The sequence below is a fragment of the Ochotona curzoniae genome, unplaced genomic scaffold, assembly GCF_017591425.1.
Source record: "Ochotona curzoniae isolate NIBS_2020 unplaced genomic scaffold, NIBS_Ocur_1.0 contig_54, whole genome shotgun sequence".
NCBI lineage: Eukaryota > Metazoa > Chordata > Mammalia > Lagomorpha > Ochotonidae > Ochotona > Ochotona curzoniae.
In genome coordinates, this window is record NW_024466464.1 from 777,132 (window position 1) to 801,415 (window position 24,284).

General features: G+C 57.0%; 1 protein-coding gene across 3 annotated transcripts in view; it reads left to right on the forward strand.

The window, feature by feature from the left end:
• The window catches only part of LMTK2 (lemur tyrosine kinase 2), a 75,991-nt gene that overhangs the window by 39,954 nt on the left and 11,753 nt on the right, over positions 1–24,284 (forward strand). For all 3 annotated transcript variants that reach the window (XM_040990014.1, XM_040990015.1, XM_040990013.1), the window contains exons 7-10: positions 8,885–9,012; positions 19,171–19,255; positions 20,579–20,700; positions 23,752–23,901. In XM_040990014.1, the coding sequence (XP_040845948.1) occupies positions 8,885–9,012; positions 19,171–19,255; positions 20,579–20,700; positions 23,752–23,901 (485 nt within the window). The remainder of the gene's footprint in view (positions 1–8,884; positions 9,013–19,170; positions 19,256–20,578; positions 20,701–23,751; positions 23,902–24,284) is intronic.

Here is a 24,284-nt window from a genome sequence, read left to right on the forward strand (position 1 = left end):
GCGCAGTGCCCCACTTGGGTTAGGAATTCTCGTGGTGTGTTTGGGTACCTCGTGGGAAGGCCACAGATGGAATCGGTGTCACGGATAGTTTGAGCCTGTTATTACTCCACTTAAACCCATCAAGATAAAGATATTACGGAAACTACAGCTCGTATCTTGTAAATACCTATGGCTCCAGTGCTAACCTCACTGGGGTTTATTGTAGTTGGTGAGGTAGTTGGAATTTCATCAACCTGTTTGGAGATGTTTTTCTTCCTCGTTTAATTTTTTTTCTTTATTCCTTGCTTTATTTTGGATTCTTGACTCATTATTCCTGTTTTCATTTCCCCCATCTATTGATTGAATTGTGACTTAATTTTGTAATTAATTACATTAGTTTTGTTGACAGCATGTGTGCTTAGCCTAACAAAAATCTAAAGTGTGTGTCAGCTCTTTTTAATATTGGAAATGTAATACATTAAAATTTTTTTCAATTTTTTTTTTATTGGAAAGTCAGATATACAGAGAGGAGGAGAGACAGAGAGGAAAATCTTCTGTCCATTGATTTCACTCCCCAAGCGGCCGCAATGGCCAGAGCTGAGCCGATCCGAAGCCAGGAGCCTGGAGCCTCTTTTGAGTCTCCCACATGAGTGCAGGGTCCTAAGGCCTTGGGCCGTCCTTGACTGTTTTCCCAGGCCACAGGTAAAGAGCTGGATGGGAAGCAGAGCAGCCGGGATTAGAACCGGTGCCCATATGGGATCCCGGGCGTGCAAGGCGAGGGCTTTAGCTGCTAGGCTGCTGCACTGGGCCCTTGTCAGTGTTTTTTAGCCCTACTTCAAAGCAGCCGGACGCGAGGTCTCTCCCTGCCTCTGGGGAGAACTAGAGTTAAACCCACTGCTGTGTGCCCTTCCACGGCTCTGCTGTCATGGGCAGTGCTTGTCTGCCAACTGCACGGGGTAGACAGGCTGCCCAGCTGTGTGTGGCAGGGAGGGGCACCTGATGCCCATGCCACCTCACCCCTGAAGCCCACTCGGGAGTGGACGTAGCCGGCACAGTGGGCAGCTGCACTGCCTTGAGCAGCCACTGTCTCCTGTGCCTGGCGGCGTGCCTGCTCCTTGCTGCCCTGAGACGGCATCCCTGGGGTTGCTGAGCCCGGGGACAATGGCCAGCAGACCGGTTAGGACCAGTCATTGTTCTTGAATGGAGTTGTGCGTGTGGCTGCGCGCCCAGCGGGACCCCCGGCAGTCTGGAACTTGCTGGAACCTGCAGAGTCCCAAGGCCTAGCAGAGGTACAGAGTGCACTGAGGTGTCAGGCGGGGGCACCGTGACTCCTGCTGCAGTGAGCCGAGCCGCCACGGGAGGCCGAGCACAGTGCCAGCCTCTGGGAGGGCCCAGACAGGCCGCGTCACAGAGACAAGGTGGCAGGGAGGGCCCAGGCGCTGTTGGGGTGGGTGCAGTCTCACTTCTGTGAGATGGACTGGTATGGAATGTGAGTGTCCCACTGGGCACTTCGAAGGATGCTAAACTTGGCGTTACTCATGTCTGACCCTCATGGTGCCGTCGCCATGACCTCTCTGTGGAGGAGGCTGTGGGTGCTGGTGGACTTGAAGGGAGCAGCTTCCCCAGTGGCAAGGGCCCTGGTGGGGCGGCACTGCAGTCCAGCTGCTGGGCAGTGTGCAGGGGTGCAGCCCTCGCACCGCCTGGACACAGAGAGCCCCATCCTCCCAGCGCTGCTCCGGCACAGGCCTGCCCCACACATGCCTGCCGGCCGCCAGCCAGACCAGTAGCTTTTGGCCTCACGGCGAGCGGGTGCAGCCCTCCTGTCGTGGCTGCGCTGCTCATCCCAGCCATGGCACCTCCCAGTACGAAGGAGTGAATGTTTTTGCACTCAAGTAACTCCTTGTAGGGTGGAATTACTAGTTTTTTGTTTGTTTTTTTAGATTTATATATTGTTTTATTTGTAAGGCAGAGTTAGAAAGAGAAGATCTGTTCACTCCTGGTTCACTCCCCAAATGGTTGCCAGCGTCAGAGATTGGCCAGTCTGAAGCCAGGAGCCTGGAGGTTCTTCCTGGTCTCCCACGCGGGCGCAGGGTCCCAAGGCTTTGGGCCGACCTGGACTGCTTTCTCAAGCCACAAACAGGGAGCTGGATGGGAAGTGGAGCAACTGGTACAGAAAGTGGCACGTATATGGGATTCCGGTCTGTTCGAGGCAAGGACTTTGGCCACGAGGCTGACGCGCCGGGCCCACCTGTGTGCATTTAAGAGGAGTTTATCTTGGGAGTGTGTGTGAAGTCAGGTGAGAGCTCTGCCAAGTCTACATGGCTGACCTGTGATGTGCATGGTGACCGTGAGCATGACGTGAGCCGGGCGAGGACCACGTCGTGTGCTGGCGATGCCGAGAGACGCCGCTTGCTGAGGGCTATTGGATAAGGCACTGCAGACATGTGCTGAAGTGTGGGGTCCGCAGCCCCCGTGACTCCCTGGCCTTCCCGGGAGCTGGTGAGTGAGCCCTGCGTTGGATCTCCCCCAGCTCTGGCTGCGGTCTGGGGTTGCTGCAGGTTCAGTGTAGCGGTCCTAGGGGAGGCTTCGCAGGGGTGCGGAGAGGGATGGAGGCGGGCTGGAGCCGCAGGGCAGGGCCCTGTGGGAGTCCTGGCTGTGGCTGCCGGGAGCCGAGCTGAGTAACCGTGCTCAGTGGCGCTTTCTGCCCGTGTGGCAGCTTGTGCAGCTCTGTCACCGAGCTCCAGAGCAGGGGTCTGGCCTCATCCGCACAGCTGGGGCACACAGTGCTCACGCCCCCAGCAGAGCCCTGAGTGTGGTGGCTGCTGCCTCTGCTGGCCTGGCAGCATGCACCTGCCGGGGTGGCCAGGACCGCGGGAGCCCGGCCGGGCCCAAGCTGAGAGGAAGGAAGGGAAGGCCCAGCATCCGGGCCGGGCTCCGTGGTGGGCTTGGGTGTTCCAGCACGATGACGTGGGGGCACAGGTTAGAAAGCTGCGGTCAGGTGATGCGGAGGGGCTTGCGGAGGACTCGGGCCCACCCAGAGCCGCGTCCTCAGCTCTGAGCTGTCCCGCCCCCTCTGGGTTGGCTCTCTGTGCCCGTTTCTGTGCATGTTCTGCTTGAGCGGGGAGCGGGTTGAGTGCTGGTCAGCTGGTGCACTAGGACCGCCCTGCCCTGGCCTGCATGGCTTCCCCGCACCCCGAGGCTGGCCGCCGTTGGGCCTGTCCCTGGACTGCCCTGTCCTGGTGTCTGGCTGCTGCTGGGGCCAGCTCCTGGCTCCCACGCAGCCTTGACCGCTGGAGGCCCTTCCTGACCTCCATGCTGCCTGCCTCACACCACGTCTGCTGGTACTGCCCCCGCACACTTCCTGGCCGCACTGTTTGCTGCTGGGTCCCCTGGCGATGGCCATCCTGTAGTGGGCAGCGCTGAGAGGAACACCCCGCGGGTCCTGAGGCCGGAAGTGGCCGAGAGGGGCCCACTTACTGATGACGCGTCTTGGGGTAGCAGGTCAGACAGGATGGATGTGAAGGTTGCGTTTACCTATTTTTCTTTTTCGTGAGTTGGAACTGCTGCTAGGAACACTACAAAGGATATTGTGTAAATGTCAGTATCTTCTGAAGGCAGAACTCTTTTTAAAGTTTTTAATAACTATTTTTCATTAAAGAGACAGACAGCTCTTCCATCTGCTAGTTCACTCCCAGGTGCGTGTGATAGCCGAGGCTGGGCCGGTCTGACGCCAGAGCCGAGGGCTGTGCACCGGGGTAGCGTGGACTGTTTTCTTTGCATCTGTTTTATATTTATTTGTTTTTATTTGGAAAGCAGATCAGCTGCATCCCGTGTGTTTCAGTGTTTTTTATTTCAGTTTTATTTATTCCAAATACTTTCTTTCCTCTTGTCGAGTCCATGGCTGGCTCCTGGATCACACGATGGCGTCATTTCTCCCAAGACTTTTGTGTTTCCTTTTTGTCACCCACGTGTTGGTTACTCAGTGGTGTGTTTTTTCATGGTGCAGTAATTTGTTGTTGTTGTTGTGGAAGCTGTTCTGACTCATACCAGTGGTTGACCTTGTTCCATGGCTTCTCAGTTACGGGAATGTATAGAGAGGAGTGCTGGGGTCTACCGCATCCAGATGTGGGGGTGCAATGCAACATGCATGCCTGCTCCCGGGCGACAGATGGATTCCCAGTGAAGCTGTTGGACAAGTGTAGGCAGTGGGATGCTGGACGGTCTCACACTGGCCGTGCCAGCAGTGTCGGGCAAAATGGGGAAATCTGTCGGGGGTGGGAGTTTTGGGGGAAATCCCAGTCTATATGAAATTGTATCACATAATTCAAAAATTCAAAATAAATATATATATCAATAAATATATATATAGATATAGGAAAGCAGATCAGATTGACAGAGACAAGGAGGGAGAGAGAGAGAGAGATCTTCCATGCACTGATTCACTCTCCAAATGGTCGCTACAGTGGGAGCTAAGCATCAGGAGTCTCCTCTGGGTCTCCCATGTGCGCAGGGTCCCAAGGCTTTGGGCTGTCCACCGCTGCCTTCCCGGGCCACAGGGGGGAGCCGGAAGGGCAGTGGAGCCCCTGGAATGTGGTGGCTTGACTGGGGGTGGTGGAACACTTGCCTTGTGAATGAATTCTAGAAGAAGTCAGATTCCCGTCCTGAAGGTCCTGAAGCAGATCTGATTGCGTTGCCACTGGGCGAAACTGACAGTGTTGCTTGGTTTTCATTGCTTAAAGAAAAAGCACTGCTTTCCCACGTTAACTGGCCTTGGTTACTTTTAATAATCACCGTAATGAAGCAGTAAAATTCATTTAAAGCCCAGTAGGCATTTGAAATTACAGATTAACCCCCAAGTCCATTACTGTTAGGTGGTTAATTGCAAGGCATGGGTGGGACTCCCTTGGGAAAATGGTTGTTACCCACTTTGATTGGACGAGGTTGTTTAAAATTCCCCACCTGTGTTTTCGTCTCACACGTGTTGAGAAGGCCTTTGCTGGACCTGCTGTATGCGCGGCTCGAGCTGGGATTTAGGGACACAAAGGGGAGACAGCCCTGCTGTCTCCCAGCATGCTAGGCCGGAACCAGGAGCACCCTAACTTGGGCTGAAGTTAGGATGTGCAGTTTGGGGGCAATTGCTGGGGTGTTTGTGGGCTAGTGTGGGACCCTGTGTCTCTGTGTCTGAGCTCTGGGGCTCATGTCTGCCTTCCGCTTGGGATCCAGCTGCACCCCAGGAGCCAGCGGTGGGGAGGGCCTCGAGAACTTGGCTCCCTGTTACCTGTGCGTGAGACCTGGTTGGAAACCTTGGCTTTGGCCTGGCCCTGCCTCTGCTGTCACAGTCATTTGGAGAATGAATCCACAGGTGGAAAAAACCTTTCCGTCTTTCTCTCTCGCTCTCTACCTTTCAAATATAAGCTTGAAGTTTTCTTTCAAGGATTTATTTATTTTTATTGGAAATGCAAATTTATGGGGAGAAGGGGAGACAGAGAGAAAGATCTAGTATCCACTGGGTTACTCCCCAAGTGGCCACAATGGCCGGAGCTGAGCTGAGCCGAAGCCAGGAGCCAGGAGCTTCTTCTGGGTCTCCCATGTGTGTGCAGGGACCCAAGGTATTGGACTGTCCTTGACTGCTTTCCCAGGCCACAAGCAGAGAGCTGGAAGGGAGGTGGAGCAGCTGGGATTAGAATCAGCATAAATCAAACTGCCAGGCTACTCCTCTGGAAGCCAGGGGCCCTGGGGCAGCGCCCGGGAGCAGATCGGCTGCGGCAGGCTGTGAAAGAGAACTTTGCTGTTGGTGTGGTCCTCCGGGAGAGCAGCCATGCTGTTCCCCGAGTCTGGTGGGTTGGCAGGGTTTGGGGTTGGGGCAGCCAAATTGGGAGTGAGGGGCTGGGCTTGGGCCACGTGGGTCTGTGAAGTGCCAAGGGCGTCTGTGAAGTGCCAAGGGCAGGGAGAGCCAGGGACCAAATCTGCCCCCGGGCCTCCCCTGGCCAGCCTGCCAGGAGCCTGCCAGGAGGACCACTGGGAAGAAGTGTGCCCAAGGGAGAAAGGGGATGCCCTGGGGTGTGTCTGCAAGGGGCGTGGGCCCAGCAGGGCAGGAGGCTGGGCTCCTGCTGCAAGGGCGCCCCCAGCCCACAGTGTGGCGGCCCTGACCGTCTGGGCCTCATCCTCTCCCTCTCACTAAGATTTTTGTTGGCAAATCATGAATTTGGAATAGGAATGCACAATCCTACCCCTTGCCCCCCACAAGTCATCCTATAAGACATAAAAATGGCTGCAGTCCTGTTGCGATTTCTCATTGTGTTGAACTTAATGCATTGCCCTCTGGGCACCACAGTCTCTTCTATTAGAGTCTATTAGGTACGGGTTTGCGAGTTCTTCCCCTGTTCCCAAGAACCCCTTGCTAGGTGCTGGTTTGTGGGGTTCTCTGCACAGCCTTTGCTGCCCTCTAGTGTCCAGGGTTTTCCCTGCACCTCGTCCTGCAGGGTTTGGGAAAAGCTGAGGTAAGGAAACCTGGATGGAGATTGTGCTGTTCTTCCTGGTGCTGCCCCCTCTTTCCCGGATGGGCCCAAGTGATGATGTGTCTGCTCGTGACACCCATTGAAATATAAGAAAGCCAGATTGCCAGGGGAGGAGTTAGTTGTCTCTTTTGAATAGACTAAGTCAGTTTTATTACTTGCTTCCTATAAAAATCATTAGTTAAAATATTTGTGTTGGGCCTGGCATGATAGCCTAGTGATTAAAGTCCTCGCCTTGCACATGCCAGAATCTCATAGGGGCATTGGTTCTAATCCTGGCAGCCCTACTTCCCATGCAGCTCCCTGCCTGTGGCCTGGGAAAGCAATCGAGGACGGCCCAAGGCCTTGGGACCCTGCACCCGCCTGGGAGACCTGGAAGAAGCTCCTGGCTTTGAATCAGCTCAGCACTGGCCATTGTCGCAGCTTGGGGAGTGAACCAATGGATGAAGAGCTGACTGGGAAGTGGGGCTGCCGGGATTAGAACTGGCAACCCATATGGGATCCCAGCGTGTGCAAGGCGAGGATTTTAGCCACTAGGACACCGCGCCGGTCTGATGGAAGATCTTCCTCTCTGTCTCTGCTCCTCTCTGTATATCTGACTTTCCAACAAAAATAATTCTTTAGGAATAAATATTTGTTGAATTCTCTTTTAAAGATTTTATTTTTATTGGAAAGTCAGATATATACAGAGAGGAGCAGAGACAGAGAGAATGATCTTCCATCTGCTGGTTCACTCCCCAAACGGCCACAACGGCTGGAGCTGAGCTGAACCGAAGCCAGGAGCCAGGAACCTCTTCTTGGTCTCCCACATGGGTGCAGGGTCCCAAGGCTTTGGGCTGTCCTTGACTGCTTTCCCAGGCCACAAGCAGGGAGCTGGATGGGAAGTGGAGCCGCCGGGGTTAGAACCAGTGCCCATGTGGGATCCTAGTGTGTTCAAGGCTAGGACTTTAGCTGCTAGACCACAGCGCCGGGCCCTTGTGTAAAATTCTTTAAAATATATGTTTTTTGAAAGGCAGAGCACCAGAAGGAGAGATCTACATACTGGTTACACAGCAGATTGCCACAGCAGCCAGGTCCATGTGGCTGGCAGGGACCCAGGCACTCGGTTTGTTCGCTGCCTTTGCAAGCTCATTAGCAGGAAGCTGGGTGGGAGCAGAGTAGCGGGGGCGCTGGGGTTGCAGGCAGTGGTGTGACTTGCTGGGCCACAGCGCCGGCTCCTGGGTTGTTTCTCTGTTCTGGTCCCGGGAGAGCTCCCAGGGTGTCCCATTGCAGGATCAGCCCTGGTTCCCCGACAGCCCTGTGCCAGTCTTGCCTGCAGGAAGCGCCGGGCCCCTCAGCACCTCTTCTTAGGTTAAATCCATCTTTGTGTAGGTTGTACCAGCTTTACCTGTCTATTTTTGTTTACTTCTGTGTTACTTGTAAAACAGAAAGGAGCAGGGGGAGAGAAAGGCTTTGTGTTCACTGGCCCGTCCTCTGTGTATCTGCCCCAGCCTGGCCCAGCGTGGCTGCCGCTCCTGCCCGTGCTAAGACCAGGCCTCCCGTGGCACAGCACTCCCCTTTCCCCGCCCCTCCCCTGGCACAGGGCCACAGGGGTGGGCTCGCCCTTTGGAGTGAACAGGGGCTGTTGAGCCCCCTGCTGCTCCACTTCCAGTCCAGCTGCCTGCCGGTGCACCTGGGGAGGCAGTGGCAGGCGGTCCAAGCGCCAGGGTTCTTTCAGCCACTGGGAGACCCAGAAGAGGCTCCTGGCTCTCAGGCCGTTTGGGAGTGAACCAGCAGTTGGACGACCTCACTGTCTCTTCCCGCTCACTCTCTAACTCTGACTTTGAAGAAAATAAACAAATGTTTAAGGAAAAAGAGTGCTGGGAAGCCCAGCTTGGAGGTGAGGTGGAAAGATGCTTGCTTGCTTTTCTGGCCCGACTGTTCAAATTGGAACACGCCTGTCAGGTGGGGGAGCTGCCAGTAGGTGGCGTGATCCCACGGGGTCGGGGCAAGCAGGATTGGAGAGGCACAGTGCAGCTGCTACCAGCCCTGTCTCCCTGCTGTCTCTCCTGCGATGGTCACTGGGCCTTTGGTACAGCGTGGAGGTCCCGCTGGCAGCTGGGGCACCGCACCGTTTCTCTCCCTTCAGCAGCATCTCCGGGTGACCTGGGGTGTCACTGCTCCCTGCGCTGCACTTAAGATGCGTGGGTCAGTTTAAACGCACGCCTTTGCCCCTGTTTGTTCTGTTAGGTGTGTGTGACAGTCATGCCATGTCTGTGGGTAGCGAGGCCCTGGAGCTCCCCCGCTCGGTGAGGGGCTGGCTTACTGGCTGCCGTGACAGCTCCTGGGCTGCCCCCCCCCCGCCCCCGTGTGTGATGCTGGCCCGCTCCTGACACCCACGTGTTTTTTAGGGCGACCTGAAGGCCTACCTGCGCAACGAGCACCTGCGGGGGGGTGCGCAGATCCTGCTGCTGCAGAGGATGGCGTGCGAGATCGCTGCGGGGCTGGCGGCCATGCACAAGCTGCACTTCCTGCACAGGTAGGCCTGGATTGTGTCGCGATTCTGCTGTGCCAGCCCAAGGGCCCAGCCGCTCTGGAGAGGCGCGGCGGGACCCTCTTGGAGGGTTAGTCACAGGGCGTGCTCGGCTTCCCCCACCTGACTGGAGCTATTGGCTCCTTCCCAGAGCCGAGACGCAGACTGGATTAGTCCTCCATTAAAGCAACACCAGAAAATAAAATGTTTTCAGGGCAGCCTAAGCGATAGAAAGTATTTCCAGAATTTTAAAGAATGCAGACACCTGTCCCTACCCAAGTTTGGGATGTACAGCCCCAGGCTCCCTCCTGGCGGCCCCCTAGTGGTGGCTACCTCATGGCACCCTGCTTACAGCGGGACCCCCTGATGGTGGCCTGCTCGCTGGGGGGCGGGGGGCCTGGTGGTCCCCTGGTGACCCGCTGGTGGCGACCTGCTCCCGTGGCCCCCTGGGTTGTCTTGCTCTGTATCCTTGTGCTGTCTCAGTGCCTGCTGAGTTTCTCGAGCTTTCCCCATGTTGCAGTCGTACAATAGCCCATAGCCCACAAGTGTCTCTCCCTGCAAGGTCACAGAGTTCGTTTCTGGTCAGCTTGAGGATGGCCTTGAGTGACCTGCTCCACAGCAGCTGGTGTCCTGGGGTCCCAGCCGGGGGGTGGCCCGTGGTGTGAAGCCCACCTCCACACTGTCAGGTTTGCTTTGATCACTGGAGGTGGTTTTATATAAAAACAACAGAGGTTCCCCCTCAGCCCCCTCAGGTGGTGGTTCTGTTCTCTGACCCCCACAAGGCCCCAGGTTTTGACTTCTGAGCCCCGGTTATGTTTAAAGTCTGTGTGGGATGCTGTCTTAGAACTGAGCGTCTTCAGTCGCCTTGAAGTGGGGCAGTGGTTGGGAAGGGACCCCCGTGTGTCCTGCAGAGTGTGCTCGGGCTCGGTGGACGTCGGCCTCCGTTAGCGCTCGGGGCTGGGTGTGGTCGGTGTGGAAAAGTACCTGTTGGACTGTGCATTCCCTGGATGGGGAGGAGGAAAGCGGTGACCTTTCCCGGCTCTGGGTCTTGTTGACTTAGAGCAGTGAGTGCAACTCCCTGTGTGTGTTTGAAAAAGACTCAAGAGGTTAAGGGTTTCTGTTTATTTAATTTTATTTGTTTGTTTGCGAGAAAGAGAGAGAACAAGAAAAGAGAAGGATCTTCTATCTGCCAGTTCGGTCCCCAAGCACTTGGGCCATTCTCCGCTGCTCACCAGGCACGTTAGAAGGAAGCTAGATCGGAAGTGGAGCGATCAGGGTTGAACTGGCACCCATATGAGATGCCATGTCAGAGGTGGAGGCTTTACCTGCTGTGCCGCAGCACTGGCCCTCGTTAAGGGTTCCGTTTTGGTTTGTTTAAAGACTTATTTATTTTCATTTGAAAGTTATTGATTGAAAGAAGGCAAAGTGTCTTAAACTGAAGACCTTGTGTGGAGCTTGAGGCTGTCAAGGCCTGTTCGCTTAATAACGAAGAATACTGCATCGACCCTGGGATGACGGCGTGATTCGTACTGTTAAATACAATAGATGGCTCTTACTTAACTGAGGAATGTTTTTTAAAGATTTACTATTTTTATTGGAAAGTCAGATATACAGAGAGGAGAGACAGAGAGGAAGATCTTCCATCCGATGATTCACTCCCCAAGTGAGTGCAATGGCCGATACTATGCCGATCCGAAGCCAGGATCCAGGAACTTCTTCCGGGTCTCCCACGCGGGTGCAGGGTCCCAAAGCCTTGGGCCGTCTTCCACTGCTTTCCCAGGTCACAGGTGGGGAGCTGGATGGGGAGTTGAGCAGCTAGGGACCTGTACTGGCACCCATATGGGATCCTGGCGTGTGTGGGGGAGGACTTAACCACTAGGCTACTGTTCCGGGCGCTTGGGGGCGTGTTTTTATGTTGTATGAATTGTTTGTGTCGTTGCTGGTGGCTTTCTATGTACAGTGTTTTTACATAGGAATTTGGGATACTTATCGGCTGACTCAGAGTAGGAGCTTTGGGGAGATGATCTGGTGACTTGCCCAGTTAAGTTTGGTGTTACAGTTTCACATGTGCCTCATTGCCAGGCCCAGGCATCCCGGGTTCTGAAGTGGCGTGCGTGGCATGCGTTGAAGGCCATGTAAACAGTGGGCGTGCCAGCTCGTTCCTGCCCGCCGCCTTCTGCGCTGGTCGGCCGCAGCCTGGCACTCGCCGTCCCCTGTGCATGGGTCTTCCCGAGGGGGCCCGTGGCGGCACATGTCCATGTCCCCACCATGGTCCTGCCCTGGGTGAGGAGTGTGTGCCAGGGTCACCAGATGTCACAGCTCTCAGGACGCAGGCAGCCGGGTGGTCTGGAGCTGGATTAGTAATCTCTCTGTATCGTGTATTGGCGTCAGTTTTTCTTGCGGCTCTTTTAGATTTATTTATTTTTATTGGAAAGGCAGATTTACAGAGAAGGAGAGACAGAAAGAAGGATCTTCCATTCCTCTGGTTCACTCCCCAGGTGGCCGCGACGGCCGAAGCTGAGCTGATCCAGAGCCAGGAGCTTCTTTTGGGCCTCCCACAGGGCTGCAGGGTCCCAAAGCCTTGAGCCGTCTTTGACTGCTCTCCCAGGCCACAGGCAGGGAGCTGGATGGAAAGTGGAGCAGCTGGGTTACAAACTGGCACCCATATGGGATTCTTGTGCAAGCAAGGCAAGGATTTTAGCCACTAGGCTACCACACCGGGACCTTTTGTGGCTCTTGCTGTGGGTGTCCTTGCTGACCATGCCCAGCAAGGGTGTTCCCATGGACAGAACCGCAGCTGCAGCCCAAGGGACTTGTTAGGGATGGTGGTGTGAGCTGGAGCCAGGGCCCACCCGTGGCCATGCCTGTGTGAAGCCCGCTTGGTGCTTGCTGAAGCTTCTCCTGATGCCTGCATTCCTCAGGCCCGAGCTGGGCGTGGCAGTGCGCACGTGTGGCGGTAGGTATGTGCCTTCCAGCCTGTGCTGTAACGGTGAAGCAGAACCAAGGACCCACTCGGCACTGTGCTGGCTGTCCTGCCGGGAGCCCGAGGAGCGCGCGGGGCCGGGCCTGTGGGAGTTTATGTTTTGTTGCTGTCCCAGGACGTGGGTCGGAGTCCTCATCGGGCTGCTGCCCTTGCCCACGGGGCGCGTGGCGGGGGCCCTGCTGCCTCCGTGCAGCCCTCCCGTGGCAAGCAGCGTGGGCCCAGCTCAGAAGTACTGTGACCGGGTGTGTTTAGGCAGCTCTCGGCTGTAGAGAAGCTGGAAACGCCCCCGGACGCCGTGTCCCTTCCTTGTGTGTGTCGCGGCTGTGAGGAATGCAGCAAAGGACGACGTGACAGGGGTCAGCCAGGCAGGACGCCCCCGGACGCCGTGTCCCTTCTCGGAGCCCTGGATGAGTCCCAGCTGTTCCGCTTCCAGGCGAGCTCCTTGCTTAGGTGTCGGAAGGCCAGAATGACGCCCGAGTCCTGGGGTCCCTGCTCAGGTGCGACCAGGGTGGAGCTTCCAGCGCCCTGGCCAGCCCTGGCTGTGGGAGCCGTGGGAGGCGTGCAGCAGCCGAGGGACACGCTTTCCCCGCCCTCTGCCTCCGTCAGTCTGCCCTGCAAGTAAATGAATCAGTAAACCTTTTGAAAGAAAATATTATAAAAACTTCAGGTGATTCTTGTTGAATACATGCTAATACATGACGTGCAGCGTGTAAGAACCAGGAAAGCCTTCTGAGAATTCATTCACGTCATTGGTCGTCAGTCACAGGTCTGTGTGATTCACATTGACAAAAACGCCCAGTCTCACAGGAGATTGCTGGAGCGTCCTTTGGTACAATTCAACAGCAGCCAGCTGTGCCATGCACAAATCTCTGGTAAGAAAGGGGGAAAAAAGACTTTAATATCGTGAGGACTGTTTACCGAAAGCCAGCAGCAAGGACCAGCCCACATGGCAGTCAGAAAGCCTTTGCAGCAAGGCAGAAAGCGGGCCGAGGTGCCCACGAGCTGTCTTGCACTGCTTGGATGGGCCCAATAGCAGCGACCCCAGGTCCAGACGGGGGACTGGCCCGTGGGAAGTGGCGGTTCGGGGGTCTGGCTCGCTCTCCGTCCTGCCTTGGGGCAGGTGTGTGGAGCCAGTGGCAGCCCACGTTCACCCCTGGGCTGTGCTGAGCCGCGCCGGGGAAGCTAGCCCCCCAAGGGGAGGTGGGGAAGCCAGCCTGGGGGTCGGCGATGGAGCCCTCCGTCACCTGGGCAAGACGCAGGACTGCGTGAGGCTGGCGGGGACAGGACAGGCCGTGCTGTTGCTTATCAGTGGGAAGGTGGCACAGAAATGCCAGCCAGCTGAATAAGGCACTGCTGGTAGTCACAGGGGTTTTGTTTTTGGCGAGGGTGAGGGGATGGGTGGGTGAAATGATATTTAGCTTCGTATGGAAGGAGCTGTTAAATATGATATAATGAACTGTGGGGGTGGGGAGCTCCGAGCCTCCCTTCTATAAGTCTGTGGTAGTGGCGGACCGCTTACGGAGAACGCCCCACACGCACGGGAGCAGCGTCTGGCAGGTAGAAGCTTTGCGTCAGTGCCCAAAAGGGTGTCACGTTTGCTAAACGCTGCACAGTTAAGGTGTTTGGGGCAAGAAACGGGGCTGGGAGAGGAACGTACTGAGCCGTGACGTCAGACTGGACGTGATCCAGTGTGGAAGCGCTGGGTGCGGGGTCGTGGGATTGGATGTGGCAGTTCAAGGACTGCCCGTCATAATGCCAAGCGAGGGAGTGCAGCCACCCCTTCAGGGAGTGGGCTGAGGCAGACGTAGGCCAGCAAGCGGGAAAGTTGATAGCAACAAGTGAAGGGTCCCACGTCTGCTGTGCTGTCCGTTGCAGGAACGCCTTCGGCTGCAGTTTGTGTCTGGGATACCGAGACCCTGGGGTGGGGTAGGGACGGGAGGGAGGAAGGCAGCTGAGGGGGTGAGGAGGTATGGGCAGGGCTTGCCGTGCTCAGAAAGCCGCAGACATGCCCAGCGTCAGCGTGCCTGTCGCCAGTTCATGCAGGTGCACGTGTGTGCGTGAAGGGCCTGGGGCCACGAGCTGTCTGTGTGGAACGGGAGCGCCTCGCCTCGGGAGTTAAGGTGCTTTGTCGTGAGGGGAAATGTTAGGCGTGTTTGTAACCAGCGTGTTGGCCAGTTGTCAGAACACGCACACCACAGTCCGTCCTAGTCCGACATGGGCCTGGCCTCTCGCCTCCCAGAGGCCAGCCTGGTGATGGCCGGCTGCTGGAGTGTGAGCCTGGAGTTGTTAGCACACATGCAGGTGCAAGGAGAGAAGGACACACACACACACACGCGCGCGCACAGAGAATGCCCATCTGGTGTTTCACTCCCCGCAGAGGCCTGTCATGGCCAGCCCTGACCTGTGCCGGGAGCCAGGAGTGGATTGAGGTCTCTTGGGTGGGTGGCTGGAGCCCAGCTACCCTAGCGCTGTCATCGCTGCCTTCCAGGTGTGCATGAGTCAGGAAGCAGAGCCGGGGTTTGAACCCAGACACTCTGGTAGGGAGTGTGTAGACTGCTCGGCTAACCTGCTGCCCTCACCAGTGGGTGAGACCCGCCCTCCCATCCCCCTGGGCATGGCTTGGCGTGCTCTGGGCAGAAGGCCGAGTGAGCCGGGGCCTCTTCCCTCCAGGAGCCGAGCACTGCACTGCTGATGCCTGGAAGCCACTCTAAGGGTCACGGTACCGGAGTGCCCTGTTGGCCCAGAGCTGGTGGAGGCTGTGGGTGCCCCTGCCGGGACCCCTGCTCCCCGTCTGGAGCTTCCGGCTCGGTCAGCCCCGGCCAGCAGGTGTGGACATGATGGTGAGGCTGCAGTGGGGAATTCAGCTCTCCTTGGCTTCGTCCATCAGTGGCTCCTGAGCTTTCCTGGACAAAATGGGGGTCATGTTGACCTTGAGGTGCCATTGTCACGATGATGAAATAATGCCTGCCGAACTCGTAGGACATTCGGCAACTTTCCAATGTTCTCCCATCTCTGTTGCTTTTTTTTTTTTTTTTGAGAGTTATTTATTGACTTGAAAGATGGATTGGCAGAGAGAGGAAGGGAGGGAGGGAGGAAGCTCTCCCATCCACCGACTCACTCCCCGAATGACCGCAGGGCCAGGCTGAAGGCAGGGCTGGAACTCCCCCGGCTCTCCCGAGGCCTTCCTCCACCTTCTGGAGCTTTCCCAGGAACGTCAGCAGGGAGCTGAGGTGAAGCAGAGCAGCCGAGACTTGAACATGTCGGGTATGAGATACCGACAGTGTGCCCCAGCGCTGGCCCCAGTTTGTTACTTTGTGTCAGGAATTTGGGGTGCTGAGAAGGCCCAAGTAGCAGTGTGAGTTGCTCTCTCGCTCCTCCACTGGCACTGGGAGATCCTGGAGATGGCACCGTGCTGACCAAATCAAGAGCCAAGGCTTGTGAGTTGGGGTGGGACAGTGAAGCTAGAACGGTGGCCTCCACTTCCTGAGTGCCAGGTGGTCGCTGCCAGGGTGCCAGCCTGGCCCCCAAACTTGCGTGTCTGTTTCCTGATGTTGCGTGTCAACCCACCACCGCGCACTCGCACTCCAGCTGCTCCGGCCAGTAGCTTTGCACGCTGTCACAGAAGGTTTTCTTGAACAAAATTTGAACTGGATTTTCTCGTTACCTTGAATTGGTGCAGCTCCAACTGTTTTCAGAACTTGTCCCGTGTAACTTGTCACGGGCGTGTGATTTAACCCTTTCAGGGGGCATCCCTGCTGTCTGCAAGGCCTCTTGGTTTTTTTTTTTTAGATTTATTTTTTTTAATTGGAAAGGCGGATATACAGAGAGAGGAGAGACAGAGAGGAAGATCTTCCATCCGATGATTCACTCCCCAAGTGAGCGCAACGGCCGATGCTATGCCAATCCGAAGCCAGGAGCCTCGTCCGGGTCTCCCACACGGATGCAGGGTCCCAAAGCTTTGGGCCGTTCTCGACTGCCCTCCCGGGCCACAGGCAGGGAGCTGGATGGGAAGCGGGGCTGCTGGGATTAGAACCGGCGCCCATATGGGATCCCGGGCGTGCAAGGCGAAGACCTTAACCACTGCGCCACCGCACCAGGCCCTGCAAGGCCTCTTGTACATGCACACCCTGGCCCCGGGCTGCTCGGCTTTGGGGACAGGCGTCCTGCCCCCCAAAGTGGGAGTGCGACTGGATTGTGTGAGAGTCACAGCATGCCTCAGCCCGAGAGCCAGAGGCCTGGTATGCGCTGCTCTCATCTCTCACCCCGTGTTCTGCTCCACCCGTGGACCATGTGGAGCCTCTGTGAGGGAGAGGGGGCCTGGCTACAGGGCCCAGAGGGAGGTGGTGGGGAGGTGTGGCAGGCATTCTTAATTGAGCTTCGTGGTGCTCAGGAACCGAACCTGTCTTGGCGAAGCGCATGGCGCCAGGGCCCTTGGCTGCAGGAGAGAGCTGCCTGCCTGAAGGCACTTCGGCTTTTCTGCCCTCGCATGGCATGCTGCCCACTCCCTCTGCACCCACCCCCTGGGGACGTTTTTCTTCTGAAGGTTGGAAGATTCTCTGTTATCATCGATGGTGGAAATGGGGTGTCCTGGGGGTTCCCCCGCCCCTCCAACAGGCGCCATGTAAAACTCCTCCTGCAGCCACAGGAGCCGTGGAGGGCACCCCACCCGAGTGGAACTGAGTGACTGGGCTCCTGGGGGCCTGGCACGTGCACAAAGCAGGTGTAACCTTTAACGTGCTGTCCTTGACAGCTGCTGATGGTGAAAGTAGGAAGCAGGAAATACCACCGAGCTGCCTTGCCAGCTTGGTCACCCGAGCAGTGACTTCAGAACTCCGTGTCAGTTTCCTGGCTTACGCGTGAAGGAATAATACTTCCCACCTCCTGAGGAATTCTTAGTGCTCTGGCGCTGTGGCACAGTGGGTGAAGCCACCGCCGCCTAGGATGCTGCCACCCGGCGGTTCCAGTCCCGGTTGCTCCATTGCTATCCAGCGCTCTGTTAAAGCTCATGGGAAGGCAGCAGAGGACAGGCACCTGCTTGGGCCCCTGCTTCTCAACAAGGGTGACCTGGATGGAGTCCCACGCTCCAGGGTCCAGCCTGCCCCCAGCTGATGAGACCATTTGAACAATGAGCCAGTGGATGGGAGAGTCTGTAGTTCTGCCTTTCAAATTAAATCAATAAATCCATTTCAAAAAATAGTTCTTTATCTTTACTGTAAAGTCAAATATACAGAGAGGAGAGACAGAGAGGAAGATCTTTTCTCTGCTGATTCACTCCCCAAGTGGCCACAGTGGCCAGATCTGTGTCAATCCAAAGTCAGAAGCCAGGAGCTTCTGGGTCTCCCACGCGGGTGCAGGGTCCCAAAGCTTTGGGCCGTCCTCCACTGCTTTCCCAGGCCACAGGCAGGGAGCTGGATGGGAAGTAGGGCTGCCGGGATTAGAAGCAGCACCCATATGGGATCCCGGGGCATTCAAGGCGAGGACTTTAGCCGCTAGGCCACGCCGCCAGGCCCGATAAATCCATTTTAAAAAATGCTTCAAGTATAAAGGAAGGGCTTTGTCACATCAGGCGTTATTATGTAATTGACTGTTTTGTTCAAAGCAGTCATTGAATGGCCATGTAGCATAGGTTAGGCCACCATGCCAATTGATTCACTTCCGATCCAGCTCCTGCTGATGCACGCAGGAAAACAGCCAACGGAGCTCCAGGGCCCTGGCTCCTGGCTTCTGCCTGGTCCAGCCCTGGACATGGGAGCCACTGGAGGCGTGAACTAACAGATGCAAGATCTTTCTCTGTCTCTCTCACTCGCCCTCCTCTCTCTCTCTCTCTCTCTCTCTCTCTGTGCCTTTCGAGTAAATAAATCTCCCCCTCCCCACACACCAATGCAGTTAAATCAGTGTCAGCTGTGGCCACCTTGTCAGCTTTACTCTATTTCAGACCATAAAGGTAGGAATTTAAGTCAAATTTTGGTCTGTTACAGTCATAGGAAGACAGGCATTTAAAACAGGACTTAAAAAAAAGATTTATTTATTTTTATTGCAAAGTCAGATATACAGAGAAGAGGAGAGACAGAGAGGAAGATCTTCCATCTGATGATTCATTCCCCAAGTGACCACAATGCCCAGTGCTGCGCCAATCAGAAGCCAGGAGCCAGGAACCTCTTCCTGTTCTCCCACGCGGGTACAGGGTCCTAGGGCTTTGGGCTGTCCTTGACTGCTTTCTGAGACCGCAGACAGAGAGCTGGATGGGAAATGGGGCTGCTGGGATTAGAACTGGCGCCCATATGGGATCCCAGCAAGGACTTTAGCCTCTAGGCCATGGCACTGGGCCCAGGATGTTGCTTTAAGTAAGCGCTCTCTCCCTCCTTCCCTGCTGGGGAGGGGGCGCTTGGAAGAGGTGACAGGTGTGGGAGGAGGGGCTTGGAACGGTCAGGTTTGCCCGTCTCTGGAAGGGGACAGGAAAGGCGTTGTGCTCTGGACTGTTGGAGGGTGCTTGGCCTCAGGACTTGTGTCTGCTGGGACATTCGTCGCTCACCAAAATGTTAGATTCGCCGACCACCAGGGAAAGAATAACTCAGCCAAGTATGTGAAAAGAATTCAGATGGCCTTTATTCAGGGAACCGCGGGCTTCCCCACGCAGCAGACAGACAGACGGACGGGAAGGAGTGGGCTGCAGAGGAAGAGCACCCGAGGGACGGGGAAGGCGCCCTTTAAACTCTCCTTGACACTCATTTTGCATTGTGTCGGGATCCCATATGGCACCGATCATGTCCCAGAGACCCCGCTTCCCATCCAGCTCCCCGCCTGTGGCCTGGGAGAGCAGTCGAGTACGGCCCAAAGCCTTGGGACCCTGCACCCGCGTGGGAGACCTGAAGAGGTTCCTGGCTCCTGGCTTCGAATTGCCTCAGCTGTAGCCATTGCAGCCACGTGAGGAGTGAACCAGCAGATGAAAGATATTTCTGTCTCTCCTTCTTTCTGTGTATCTGCCTTTCCAATTAAAAAAAAAAAAAATCTTAGAAAAGAAATCAAGGATGTGCCCTCTAATCCTGTGTGCAAAGCCAGCACGAGCTCGGGGGTCCTGAGGCAGAGCCCCAGCACGCTGAGCGCCTCCGCAGCTTCCTGGCCGCCCCTCGTCCTGCCCGCCCTCTGTCCTGTGGCATTCACTTGCGTCTTTCTCTTTCCAGTGACTTAGCATTGAGGAACTGCTTCCTGACTTCCGACCTAAACGTCAAAGTGGGGGACTACGGGATAGGCGTGAGCAGGTACAAGGTAAGGCAGGGCCGGAGTGATCCCTCCCCTGTAGCCTTGGGTGCCCGCCCTCCTCAGAGGAGGGCTCTGTTCCCTGGGGTGGGCTTGTTGCAGGTGCTCCTGGGCGCACCGGGGTGGGGGCCGGGATGGCCACCTCGCGGCTTTGCTCCTAGGTGCTAGCGTTATCTGTGTAATGAGCCAGTCTCACCACAGAGTTAGTTCTGTTACCTGGTAAGTAAAGTTCTGGCTCCAATTCAGTAAGCTTTGGATTTCAGTATTTGTGAACTCTTGCCATAAGTAGATCCCCAGAGGGAGGTGGGTGAGCTTCCCAGGGTGGCGCTGCGGTGGAGCCATGCAACGCGAGGGTCCCAGCTCTGGGCTGCCCTGGGCCCGGCGGCTGGTGCTCCTGTTCTGTCTGCTCTGCACTGATTCTTTTTAATAAAACTGTGCAAACCTAAGGTCATTGCTGGGGTCCTTAGAGGCCTCAGCACCTTGAATGCTCCCCGTGCCCCACATACCGTGGGGTACTCTGCTACCTCACCTTTGGTCTACACCACACAGGAGGTTGGCAGGCTTGTGTGAGCTTCCTTCTGCAGTGAAGAAGAAGGCTTTGTGGGTCCTGGGCCTGCACCTGCCCCTCTGATGCCCAGGCCCCGAGTTCTGAGACGCTGAGCTGGGGACCTGGCCAGAGATGCTCCCCCATTCGCCTCGGCCCTGAGGATCACTCTGGGCACCTGTGTCAGCGTCCCACTGTGTGCCGAGGGTCCCTCTGGGCACCTGCGTCGGCATCCCACTGTGTGCCGAGGGTCCCTCTGGGCGTCTGCGTCAGCGATCTCACTGTGTGCCGAGGGTCCCTCTGGGCGCCTGCGTCAGCATCCCACTGTGTGCCGAGGGTCCCTCTGGGCGCCTGTGTTGGCGTCCCACTGTGTGCCGAGGGTCCCTCTGGGCGCCTGTGTTGGCGTCCCACTGTGTGCCGAGGGTCCCTCTGGGCGCCTGTGTTGGCGTCCCACTGTGTGCCGAGGGTCCCTCTGAGCACCTGTGTCAGCATCCCACTGTGTGCCGAGGGTCCCTCTGGGTGCCTGTGTTGGCATCCCACTGTGTGCCGAGGGTGCCTCTGGGCGCCTGTGTTGGCATCCCACTGTGTGCTGAGGGTGCCTCTGGGCGCCTGCGTCAGCATCCCACTGTGTGCTGAGGGTGCCTCTGGGCGCCTGCGTCAGCGTCCCACTGTGTGCTGAGGATCCCTCTGGGCGCTTGTGTTAGCGTCCCACTGTGTGCCGAGAGTGAGGGTGCATTTTCTGCGCACGGACAGCCATGCTCAGACCCGCGTGCTCTGCATCCACACAGGAGGACTACATTGAAACAGATGGCAAGCGAATGCTTCCCCTGCGCTGGACGGCACCCGAACTGGTCACCAGCTTCCAAGACAGGGTCCTGACCGCAGACCACACCAAGAACAGCAATATCTGGTAGGTGCCGCCTCCACCTCTGGGGGCCTGGCCATGGGCTGCTTGGTGAAGGGACAGGCATTGTCCAGAGTGCAGGAGCACACACAGCGGCCAGTGAGGTGACACAGGTGGCGTGGGGACCCTGGGGCAGACCGGCACGGCCACGGCGATGTGACTGGCTCTCCTCAGCCTGTCTCTTTCACCTGTTCCCGATGTGAAAGCAGGACCCACATCTGCCCCCTGTTCCGGGCCTCCCCCGGGCCTGGCGCAGAACAGATGGTCGTTACACATTTCTGAAAGTGAAGGAAGGGCCCGGCAGTGTGGCCTAGCGGCTAAAGTCCTCGCCTTGAATGTGCCGGGATCCCATATGGGTGCCGGTTCTAATCCCGGTAGCTCTGCTTCCCATCCAGCTCCCTGTCTGTGGCCTGGGAAAGCAGCAGAGGATGGCCCAAAGCTTTGGGACCCTGCGCCCACGTGGGAGACCCGGAAGAGGCTCCTGGCTTCAGATCGGCATAGTATCGACCCGTTGTGCTCACTTGGGGAGTGAATCATCGGACGGAAGATCTTCCTCTCTGTCTCTCCTCCTCTCTGTATATCTGACTTTCCAATAAATAAATAAATCTTTAAAAAAAAAAAAAGTGAAGGAAGAAATGGAAGGCATTTGGATGATTATCTAACACTGTGACTTACAGAGTTCAGTTTCATGGAAACTAAAAAGATAAACCTAAATGTTTGACTAACGAGTTCTGTCACGGCTTTCTTAACTACCTTTTTTCCCGTCTCTATTCTTACCTTTTGGATTTTTAAAATTCTTTTTTTTTTAAAGATTTATTTATTTTTCATTACAAAGTCAGATAGAGAGGAAGATCTTCGTCCGGTGACTCACTCCCCAAGTGAGCGCAATGGCCGGTACTGCGCCGATCCGAAGCCAGGATCCAGGAACCTCCTCCGGGTCTCCCACATGGGTGCAGGGTCCCAAGGCTTTGGGCCGTCCTCGGCTGCTTTCCCAGGCCACAAGCAGGGAGCTGGATGGGAAGCAGAACTCCTGGTGCGTGCATGAACCAGCAGGACTTCAGCCGCTAGGCCACCACGCCAGGCCCCTGGGGGATATTTTTTCTGGTGAGAATTCCTGTGGATTCCTACAAAGAGGGCCTGCTGGGCGCTGCCCAGTGGTGCTGGGCCACTCAGGTGGCAGGGCCTGAGGCTGCAGACCCAGGTGAGGGGGGCTGTGTGTGGGGGTTCAGCTCTTGGGGCCCTCCTCCCCGGGACATGCACACATTCAGCTGCACGGTGTCCTCTTCACTCCCTGAGGAGGCCAGCACAGGATTACTGCCCCCTTGGACAGGCCCAGGGTCAGTCCTATGCAACTGCTTCACCCCGCTCCGGCCTGGCTGGCCCCTGACCCAAGGCCCAGCACCCCGCTCCGGCCTGGCTGGCCCCCGACCCCAAGGCCCAGCACCCCGCTCCGGCCTGGCTGGCCCCCCGACCCAAGGCCCAGCACCCCACTCCGGCTTGGCTGGCCCCCGACCCCAAGGCCCATCACCCCACTCCGGCTTGGCTGGCCCCCGACCCCAAGGCCCAGCACCCCGCTCCGGCCTGGCTGGCCCCCGACCCCACGGCCCAGCTGCGCGCTGCAGCACAAGCCCTCACAGGGCTGGTTTGGGTTCTGTTCCAGCGACTCCCCCATGTGCCTCTGCACTCTTGGGTGTCTATAGCAGATGCCTGTGACACGTCCTCCAAACACAGGGGACAGAGACCTGAGAATTAGGTCCTTCGCAGAGGCTGCGCTGCACTGGTGTCTGAGCCTGGAGTCATTGTGGATGGCCATGCCGAGTCCTTCCAGGGACAGCAGCCGCACTGCCTGGGGCTCGGGAGTGAGAGGGCCCTCGCCGGCGTAGGGCACAGAAACAATGGCCGCCGGACACCTTTGCACCCAGCAGGAGTTCCTGGATGGTCCAGTGGTTGCTTGCCCAGAGTCAAGCCAGGCTAGACGGGACTGCACAGATAGGCCGGTGGCATCACTGTGGCTTCCCTGTGTGCCTCCGTCAGCCTCTCCAGGACTTAGACCTTGGCCCGCGTTTCTCTCTCTCTGAGGGGGTGGGCCTCCATCCCCACCTTGCTCTCGCTGTCCCCTGGCCTGGGGGGCAGCATCAGGTACACCGCTGATTCACTGAGGTTAGCTGGGCGGCTGCACACCGTGAAGTAGTGTTCATCGGAGTGGCCTGCCCACCGGGCCTGGGGCAGCTCGGTTTTCGGGGCCACAGTTGTCCCCACCAGTCTGGGGCTCCTGGGCAGGTCCCCAGGGGCAACAGGGACCAACTGGCCTGTGGGCAGCTGGGGTTTGGTCGCTCTGGGGCAGAAGTAGCTGGGAAGGAAATGGGGAGATGGCGTGGGGGGCTCAGCCCCATGGGCCTTGAGCGGCAAAGGCCATCAGAACCCTGGGGTGCACAGGGGTCGTGCAGGCCGTGGGTGGGTGGGAAATCCCCAAATGTGCTACTGTGTAGCATTAACTGTTGTTGCAATGAGAGATTTTTTCCTCTTTTTTTTTTTTTTAAGATTTATTTATTTGAAAGGCAGAATTACAGAGGTTGGCAGAAAGAGTTAAAGATTGCCATCCTAGTTTACTCTCCAAACTGCTGCAACAGCCACGGCTGGGCCAGGCAGAAGCCAGGACCTCAGCCGGGTCTCCCATGCAGGTGCAAGGGCCGGGCCCTTGGACATCTTTCAGCTACTTTCTCAGGTCCATCAACAGGGAGCCCTGTTGGAAGCAGAGCAGCTGGGACATGGCTCCATGATGCCAGCCCCCATGCGTCAGCCTCCTACGATATCCTGCTGGTCTTTCAAACAGTTTGAGAGTTCAGAGTCAGCAGTGACATCACCACTGCTGTTTGAGCATGGTCTTGTCTCTACTCCGTGCAGGCGGTCCCTCACTGGCCAGCACCCCCGTGCACGGCACAGGCTGGTGGCCTCTGTCCTTGGCTGCTCGCTGTGCTCTTGGTCCCCCGGACCTCTTGGCAGCCATCCCGACACAGGGAGGAAAGGAGGGTGCTCACCGTCTCCTCTTCTCCACAGGTCCCTCGGCGTGACGCTCTGGGAGCTTTTCGATGGCGCTGCCCAGCCCTACTCCAGCCTGTCCAACCTGGACGTCCTGCAGCACGTCATCCGCGAGCGGCAAGAGAGGCTCCCCAAGCCGCAGCTGGAGCAGCCCCACTCTGACCGCTGGTGCGTGGCTCCCCCCGGGGCTGCCCATGTGTAAGCAGGGCCGCTGTGCAGGCAGTCATCTGTGCGTCACTCCAACACCTGTTTGGGGCATTTAGTAAAGATTTTTTCTATCTGAAAGGTAGAGTTACAGAGAGAGAAGGAGAGACACAGAGAGAGATCACCCATCCACTGGCTCATCCCCAGATGGCTGCGACAGCTGGAGCTGGGCTGATCTGAACTCAGGAGTCGCCCTCGTGGGTGCAGGGTCCTCTGGGCCTCCCCTGTTGCCTTTCCAAGGCATTAGCAGGTAGCTGGAGTGGAAGTGGAGCTGCCAGGACTCAAAGCGGCACCCATCACAGGTGAAGGCCCACTATACCGTGGTGCTGGCCCCAAGACTGACTTCT